The 10009-nt window shown below is 29.4% G+C and overlaps 1 protein-coding gene across 3 annotated transcripts in view; it reads right to left on the bottom strand.

The window, feature by feature from the left end:
• LOC106465214 (BTB/POZ domain-containing protein KCTD3-like) overlaps nucleotides 1-10009 on the bottom strand; it is a 65415-nt gene that overhangs the window by 4394 nt on the left and 51012 nt on the right. For all 3 annotated transcript variants that reach the window (XM_022393070.1, XM_022393071.1, XM_022393072.1), the window contains 5 exons: nucleotides 9864-9994; nucleotides 9003-9158; nucleotides 5165-5261; nucleotides 3831-3963; nucleotides 1909-1957 (listed from right to left, as the gene is read on the bottom strand). In XM_022393070.1, the coding sequence (XP_022248778.1) occupies nucleotides 1909-1957; nucleotides 3831-3963; nucleotides 5165-5261; nucleotides 9003-9158; nucleotides 9864-9994 (566 nt within the window). The remainder of the gene's footprint in view (nucleotides 1-1908; nucleotides 1958-3830; nucleotides 3964-5164; nucleotides 5262-9002; nucleotides 9159-9863; nucleotides 9995-10009) is intronic.

Below are 10009 nucleotides of genomic sequence, written 5' to 3'. Positions count from 1 at the left end.
TATATCAATACCATAGAATTCCACTATAATTTATCAAGTTTAATAACTAAGCTGTATTTCACTCTAAAAAAGTATGAAATTTTGAGCAGACTAAAGACAACCTACTTCCTTGAAATCTTGGTTCAAAAGAAAGAGATGGCATCCAAATACATTAAAATGGCTGAGAAAGCCACTAGGGGGATATTCTGAGCTACTAATTAGTTGTTCATAGAAGTGTATGTAAGGGAGCATTTCCAAAAATGAAAAGAGGTGGATGGGGTGTCATTGTGTGATTTATTACATGAGAATATATCTTGGCAAATTGAAAAGATAAGAGGTTCTTATTTTATATTCTAGCTTGTCAATATCGGTAACTTGAGTTCCTAATTTGTGCAAAACTATAGACTTAATATTTTGACATCACAAATATCTAATATGAACTAGTGCTGCATACCATGTGATACACAAAAATCGATGTATAACTGTGCTTTTAATATTTACTTTTAAATTAAGAAATTAAATAAGGTACAATACTAAAATCTGAATTATAATTTACAGTTTGATACCAAACTTATTGACGTAAATTCATGAAATAGTAGTTCAATAAAATTTTGAATGCCAGTCAACAAACAAGATGACATGGCCTTCCACCCGTGACCTGTATGGAAAGGGTTAAATAATTTCTTGAAATCATAAAACTAGTGGCAGCTTTCCAAGCTAACCCTCAGGCATCAGATTTGTTCTGCCTGTACAATATTCAATTTCCCATGGAAGTCGAGATCAAAATGCAACTTCTATAGTTTAATGCTAGCAAAATACAATGAATTAGTCCTAACAGTTTGGATTTTAAACATTGATATTCCTCATTCCTCAAATAATGTAAAATTGAACTCATCTCTCCTGCTTACTTTGTATGAAGTAGTAGTTGAAATATATCAAACTTGTAAATTTAAAGTAATGAACTTTGCTGTCCCTTAATATTAAAAATGCAATAATTTAAAATACAATTTGACAGAGTTTGTTAATTCTGGTTTTGGTTAAAACAATTTTTTTTTATCAGTTAAACTAATAAAGTATTATAGCTACTAATCAAGCAATGATCCAAATTGCAACTTGCTCACACTACACGATTTGACAGAGTGCATGATAGTTCTGGTTTTGAATTGCATTTTGATTAAAACAAGTGTTTCATTACTTGAATTAATGAAGAACAAAAACTACTAGAGAATAAAAAAAACTTTTTAGTGAATGGTTTGCCTGTCATAAAAAGAGCACTGCTTTTCAGAAATATTTGGATAGAAAGGCCTACACATTCATAAACATTAACAAATCATGCAACGAGGTGAATGTATCGTTAAATACTAACTATTTATCAGCAGTTTTATTTTTGTATAAAATCTTAATCATTAATAGTAATCAAAGGAAATATTAAAGGAAAAAACAATTCAATTTTTCTTTTACAACAGCATTTTCTTGCCATCGTAGTTAAGGTTTTTCATAAAATTTCATTGCTTTTCCAAGGGTCATGCTGTATGCTGTCACTAGTTGCAAGGGCCAAAATTTCCCAAATATGAAAAGTGTAACTGAAACACTATGATACTTTAGTGTCAATTGTTTGTCTTTTGCAATTTATTTTGTAAGTTATCTAAAATTTCAAACTTATGGTAAATCAGAATGTATTAGTCATGAATGCTCATCAATCTGTGGTCCATGGTATTGACCTATTATTGTTAAATACTCCAAGATTGCAATAATTAGGAAGGAAAAAACAAACTATTATCACATAGCATTTACACTCCTTCACAATCACATATTAATATGGAAAAAAACTAAAACTGATCTTTCTATTATAAGAAAATTATTATATTTAGCTAAACTTCCACACGTTATGATCATTTTCACCAAATAAAATATCTTGAAGAACTTTACCAGTTGCTCCTTTAGATGCTGAGTCCAAAGCTGTAGTCAGGTCCCACATCTGATTGCAGGGGAAAGAAAAATTATAAAAGGACTGATAAAAAAATCTAGTGAGCAATTTAATGATTTAGTAGAAAAGATACTCAGAGTAGTACAGAAAAATACTGATCTTAAAATTAATAAAAAAGAAGATAAGGACAAAAGTCAGTCAATAGTCCATATCATGCCATGTAAATGTAGATTTGGTATATTTTTAATGAAACATCAAGGATATGTTTATCTAAAACAGCTATGCTTGAATATCTTTTAGAATCAAAAACTGAACAGATAAAATTTTGGATAAAGTGTACAAAATCTGAATTTCTAAACAAAAACTGGAACAATTTACAGTATTAAACATTTTCTAGGGAAACTAAACCTGAGCATTTTAGTATTACGCTTCCTGTCACAGAAGTTATAAAAAATAACTTTAAAAGAAAACTAATGTTTTAAAATAATCCTGTAGTAGTTAGATGAATGGTTATTAGTGTACTTATGCCTTTAAAATATTATTTTCACTTTTGAAAAATATTTATTTATCCATTAACATGTGCAGACTATTAATATAAAGGAATATGTAAAGACATTATAGATTGGATGTACTGATCATGATTTAAGTTGACAGACTTAATGATGTTTTATCACAATATTTACTGAATGGTTTCATTCATGCACATTAAAAAATATATTTTACAGACTTGAGATTAAATTCCATGAAAAAATTAAGGAATCTCAGTCTTAATCACTTTACCAAATGCTCTATAGATCAGATGTGGTAGAAACCTGTATTAAAAAATTCCTAGTGTGTTCTCATTTCAGTTGCAATACCTACAAATTGTTATTGTAAGAGCTTAAGATAAGGTAACCAATAAAGAATCTTCTTTTATATATACACAATGTAGTAGATCAAATCAATTCTTGTTTGTTCTTGTTACAGTCATAATATTATAAATTACTACTGTTATTGTCTGTAACAATTTGCAGTCATTCTAAAAAAAACAATGTACTTTTGTTTTTACTTAACGTTTTTCAGCTTTTTGCTACAGTTAACGTTAGGGTAGAGTAAATAAAAGATAAAAGTTTTATTTAAAAAAAATTATATTAATTTAGGAGATTCTACAAGTTAGGTAAATATAATATGAAAACTGTGGGATGGTAAAACTATCTTTATTCTTAACAAGAAAATCACCATGTCCGACTAGTCAGAGTCTGAGTCAGATTGACTCGAGAAATTCACAGACAAATTTTCAGTAGAAATACCTTACTAAAAATTCTGATTTTTCACTTACAACATACATATAACATTTGTAAAAGTTAACCAAAGTTTGTGAAGAAACACTCAGTAAATTTGTAATTATAGTAAATATTGCTATATATAGCTTCACAGAAAAGGGGGATTGTTGAAATGCACCAATGCCATTCACATAAGGCTAAAAGACTGAAAAATTATATTTTGTTCAGAACAGTGGTGTAGAAAGTGTGTAAATAGAGTGTAGTTATATTCAATATAGGTTTTATTGTGACATTCTTTATAGAAATATTTGTAATTTATATATATATATAAACTTTTTTTAATGGGAAGTAAGCACCCAACTTTTAGAGTAAATCACATTATTAAGCATAATACTTTTTTTATGTGGGTAACATCTAACAGGCAGCATAAAAATGTTAAACATACTTATTCCATTAATATATAAAAAATAAAATACACCTAAGAAAAGATAAATAACCACAGTAAATTAATAATCTAAATCAGGATTGATTATGTGGCTAAATAACCTTAACATCTCCAAGACTGATTCTATGATATATTACTTCTTTTCCACAGTTCATTATTACAACAAATGGAGATTATAAATCAATAATGTGGCACCACACTATATTCATATCTTTACCTGAATAGCTCCACTACTATGGCCTGTAAAAATGTACCGACGAGGACGGGAACCCATCCTATTTGAGCCCTCACATTCATGTACACAGAAGGCAGTGATAGTTGTAGCATCTACAGATTTGATTATACAGATCCTACAGAGAGAATAAGAGAGTTTCATGTATTTAACATGTATGGATACACTTTTTTTAAAAATATTCTGCAAAAATATTCTGCATGGATTTAAATAAATATTAAAATAGTTCAATAATACTAAGATTGTAATAAGACATTCAAACCAATAAGAGACCAGAATCAAAATGGATTAAAAATTTGAAATTACAAAGGAATTTTTTTTTAGCTAGCACCTATTAAGAAAACTTCTCTATAAAAATGATTTTTCCCATTACACAAATTTCACTAAATTTTAATCAGACAAGAGGTATATCTTAACTCATGTTAAGCATCATTTCACTCTATAATGTGGCAAACTTTGTAGGATCATCCCTATAAGTGTCTCTTCCGGCTTTCTCACCTGCTTCTATCTATTCTAAAATTACTCCTAAAAGAAATAAAAGCTCACACCCTTTCAGAATTCCACCAGTGTTAAATCCTACCACACAAATTGTCCACCCAAGAACAGAAGAAATAATTTACATTATTACAATGATAACCTGTCAAACCTTTAATGTTTATTTGTTGTATTGCACTTTGGTGAAATTGACCATGATATGATGGATATTCAATTAACAAAAGATATACAAGACATCAAATACAAACACAATGACAATATCAACTACTACAGAGGATGAGGTTGAAAATACTGCTCTGCAATTGTTTGTTTATTATGACTTTTGTATTTTCTGAAGTATCAATCCTAAAAACAATCAACCTTCTTACAACACAAGTTTATCTTAATGACCAAGTCTGCTAGCATTTTCTTCATTTTGCATGCTTGGGCATAACTATGTCTTTAATACTAGGAACATAATTTTTATTGGCTTATTGGCCACTGCGAAAAGCTTTTGTTTCAAAAAATGGAATCCTTTTGAATTTGTTGAGTTTGTGGTTATTTTTGGTATATAATTCTCAGTAATAATATATTGATTGGCACACCATTCTTTCCTTGTTTCATACTAGAATTACATACTTATGATTTATAATAAATAAGGTTAAAATGTTCTTGCATAAGTGTATGTGCTAACAAGCTAATACAATAACATAACTTGTAATTTATAAGGCATAAAAAAATTTAATACAAAGATAAAATTAACATAACTGGAACCTCACAACTGGATATTTTTCCAACAACTGTTACTCAAAGTATAACCATAAAAGAAAAAAATATTTTCCTACCTGTTTCCAGACGATGCTAGACGTACATATAACTGGTCAGTTTCTGGGACTACTTTTTGCAAGAAAACCTGCTCATCATCTTTGTCTCCATAAGGTCCTAAAGAATTATTTTTATTTTTCAATGATATATAAATGACACATATACATATCACAAATCGATAATACTAATTCTGGCAATCTATTAATGATGATGATGTAAAAAACATTTTGTTTTTGTTTAAGCATAAAGCTGCAAAATTGGTTACCTGAACTTTCTTCACTGAAGAGATTTAACCCTGAATCATAAGCCCTCATAGTTACCACTGAGCGACCAGGCCCACACAAAGTTTAAAACAGTCCTTCACATCTGACAGGCACAATCACACTAACACTCGAAAGCACCTTTAAATCGAGTTTTACAAGAACTTGTTGGAGCTCTTGTTAAGTCTATTATGATGACTGCTGTTTTGGACCCACTACTGGTCCTTTTATTCTTAACAAGAATTCAGATCCTGTTATTATTTATCACAGAATTAGCCATGCAATCAGTTGTGGTTTGTATACACAAATAAGCTCAGCGATAACTTTGTGTGACCCTCTTGGTCGCTATGACTGTGATACTTTAATTTTAATTGGGCAATGTTACATGTGCTGGAATATGATGTTTTCAAACTAATTATTATTATATACAGACATAAAAAATTTGTAACTGAGAAACTAAATCAATATTTTAAAGTTGAAATTACAAAACTGAATATTAATTATTAACAAATTCAAACTAACAAGAAGAGTTTTGGCAAACTTGACTGTGACCTAAATTCCATTTGATGAACTACTTTCTACATGAAATGAAGCCATAAGGGCTGCCATATTTATCAAAGGTCATTATAGTTCAGTGGCATACTGTAAACATATCTCAATTTAGCTGACAAAACTGATTTGTTGACAGAAAAGCAGTAAATTTCAGTCAGTACAAATTAACGTTTTTTGTCCAATATTGTAAACAAAGACTTGAGAGACAGTATCAGCCCACTAACAGCCATTGTAGACTGTCTGGTGGGGCTGTTTACAATCCTCTTGCATTTTTCAAATGGTTAGAACTGAAAACTATGAATTTGTATTTTTCAATTTTATTATGACAAGTTTTTGACTCTTAATTACAACTTCAGTAGATCATCTTCACGAGCATATAAGAACACTTACTTTTTTTTTTGTAAAAATGAAAAATATATATAAAGCTAGTGGCATGTATCAATAATGTCAAAAAATTCAATACATGTAACATGTATACCCAAATTACTTAAGTACTTAAAATACCACGCATAACATTATATATATGTAGAATAAACAAAAAAGCAACAATGTGGAACTATATTAAATCTGAGAACACACAAAAAAATGTCAAGTAAATATATTATCAATAAAAGTTTTAAAAATTTAAAATTACAATAAATTAAAACAATAACATCATCATCAAAAATACACGTGGATATGGCTGCACATTAATGCTCCAAGTACTTCATTATGGAAGGTCTATATTAAATAAGTGTGATTAGCCTCTTACATTAAATCACACATCTACAAATAGAACCATGTGGATATGGCTGCACATTAATGCTCCAAGTACTTCATTATGGAAGATCTATATTAAATAAGCGTGATTAGCCTCTTACATTAAATCACACATCTACAAATAGAACCATGTGGATATGGCTGCACATTAATACCCCAAGTACTTCATTATGGAAGATCTATATTAAATAAGTGTGATTAGCCTCTTACATTAAATCACACATCTACAAATAGAACCATGTGGATATGGCTGCACATTAATACCCCAAGTACTTCATTATGGAAGATCTATATTAAATAAGTGTGATTAGCCTCTTACATTAAACCACACATCTGCAAATAGAACCATGTGGATATGGCTGCACATTAATACCCCAAGTACTTCATTATGGAAGATCTATATTAAATAAGTGTGATTAGCCTCTTACATTAAATCACACATCTACAAATAGAACCATGTGGATATGGCTGCACATTAATACCCCAAGTACTTCATTATGGAAGATCTATATTAAATAAGTGTGATTAGCCTCTTACATTAAATCACACATCTACAAATAAACCATCTATTGATTCAGAAGCAATAACTGTTGCACTTGAATGAGTGAAATAACCTTCATTATACATTTTTATAACTAAAAGATGTTCAAACATACAAAATTTCTCAATCACTTTATCCTAAATAAAAATGCATTTTACAATTATTAAAAACAACTGGAATAACAAGTGCCTTTTTGATGTAGTTTAGTTGCTTAGCTAATACAAAACATAGCATATATCTTGTTCAATCATAAGCAGAATCCTTAATTTAACACAGGCTTACAGTCATCTTATCTGGTTTGACATGCTCTTTAAGTTGCTTTTATAATGAAACAAACATTTTTGCTATATGAAATGTGCTTAGACTTATGGTTTATGGGTTATTTATGTGATCAAACAACTCTTGAAATAAAGTAGACATTTCAAAGTTTGTTGTTTGTAAACTAAATAATGTAACTTTGAATACTTGAATATCACATTAACGTATGCTATGGTTGAATGGAAGCAACTTGTGTACACATGACTTCTTTCACTTTTCCAGACAGAGATTATTTTCACATTGTTGTCTGATGCATGGGTTTGGCTTCTGCCACTGACTTTTGTGTGTGTGGATTTTCACCTGTTACATGTCACACTTTGCTTACCTCATCTGGGGAACTACTTGTTGCAAGTATCTTTCAGAAAGATCCTGGTTGATCCATATTTCTTTATTTGCCAATGCGACTAACTCTTAAGTTTACGGGTCTATACCCAAGTAGCATTTTGCATAATTGACAAAACAACATGAGTATAAAAATACTTTTTTTCCATCTTATAGTTTTCAAATTTCATTTGCATAACCCCTAGAATCTCCTAAGTTTTTTTTTATTTAAGATAAATGTTTATATATGTATTTATTTTCACATTCTCTACAATATTACTAACTGTAGCTATCATCATCAACTTATACTATATAGTCTATTGTATAGTACAATGAAATATTTAAAATTAAGACATAGTAAAAATGTACATACCTTTTCATATTTCATCAAATAATCTTAAAACATCTTCTTTTGGTTATATTCTTAATTGCATGTCTTCAAATTTTCATATATAACTTATTTGAATATTTTATTATCCTTTCCTGTTCTTTAGTGTGGTTATTTATCAAAACACGTTAGTAGATGTTCACGGTCAATATTACAGTATCATGGACAGAGAAATTTTAGCTCTCGGCAGAATGTGGTGGCTTATTATTAAACCTTTCAAATATGTATCTTAAAATATAAATAACAGATAATTAAGTAAAATATAAAACTAAAACCTTAATACAATGCAACTGTCTATTTATCTAATTTACTTCTAGGTGAGAAATAACACTACAATGTTAGCAAGGACGTAAGCAGCAACAATGCTAAGAATGGTTTGACTAGTTCTCTATGGAATTCTTCGTGCCAATTTTAAAACAACTATTGGAAGATCATATTTAAAATGTGGTCTTTCTATTGGTTATAAATATCTAGCTCAACTTTTCAACTTTCATGTCACTGTACATTGATGATTTCACTACAGTTAGTTTTTAGGGTAGAGAAAATAAGAGATAAAGCATAAATTTTTACCAAAAAAAACTTTTGATATATATTTAGGAGGTTTTAGAGGTTATGGTAAACACGATAATGAATAGCTTCACAGATATGGGTCAGTCAATCTAACTGAGCCTAAGAACACAGTTAATATCACTAGTGTTTCTTTACAGAATAAATCTTACCACAATCATTCCCAGCAATGTAGCTTAAATTGGGTTCCAGATCTTCCAGTGAAACCACTTTGAAAGAAGCTAGTGGTGTTGAACCTGGCTGAGTTGATATCATCCCTCTAAACCTGGTGACACTCCAAGTCCTAACATGGTTATATTCAGCACACACTGTTAAAAAATATAAAAAACAACAACATAATGTGCTTTGTTTTCCTTTTCATGATAAAAAACCTATATAATAGCTGCAATATTAACAAACTAAATAAGTTTAACTTATTTTAATAAACTGTGAAAAGCCAGTAGTCCACATATATTATCTTAATTCATACTATTTAACATGAAAGGAATCTGATAATGATTTCTAAACTAAAAAGATGTTGACATTTATAAAATGTCCATCAACTTGAAATTCTGGAAGTTATCTATATTTTCATTCTAAAGAACCTTTACAAGAAAAAATAATGAAACCATTATTGAAAAATAAAACGAAATGACTTGTGCTATATAAAAAAAAATTCAAGAGTTGTCAAAAAAAAGTTTTGTAAATTTAGTACTAATGTCTTAAAATAAACATCTTTCATCAAAATTAAATCAGCTCACTAAAAAAAAAGGAATGAAATGTATAAGTCACGACTGATTTGGTAAGTCAACTCATAAAAATGTGCAACTGATTGGAAAAATAAGCATATAATGTAAAAATCATGATAATTTTTGCAAGAAGGAAAAAGATTTTAGGCATAAAACTAATAAAAAAGTAAAAAAATAGATGTAAAATATGAATAACACCATCAATGATAATAAAAAAGAAGATGAAAGAGAAACAAAGCTAATTATTCATTACATCATTCACAACCTTAGTAGAACTCATCTCACCTGATATAAGATACTTCTCAGAAAGCATGACTTTAATCACTGGAGTCCGATGGACTGTAAAAGTCTGGAAGAGCTGAGGTCCATGGCCTACTGTTTCTGGATGTTGGACAATCACACGTACTGTGCCAGAACTAGTCCCATATGCT

The sequence above is a fragment of the Limulus polyphemus genome, unplaced genomic scaffold (assembly GCF_000517525.1).
Source record: "Limulus polyphemus unplaced genomic scaffold, Limulus_polyphemus-2.1.2 Scaffold1872, whole genome shotgun sequence".
Classification (NCBI taxonomy): domain Eukaryota; kingdom Metazoa; phylum Arthropoda; class Merostomata; order Xiphosura; family Limulidae; genus Limulus; species Limulus polyphemus.
This window is presented reverse-complemented; position numbering and strand designations above follow the sequence as displayed.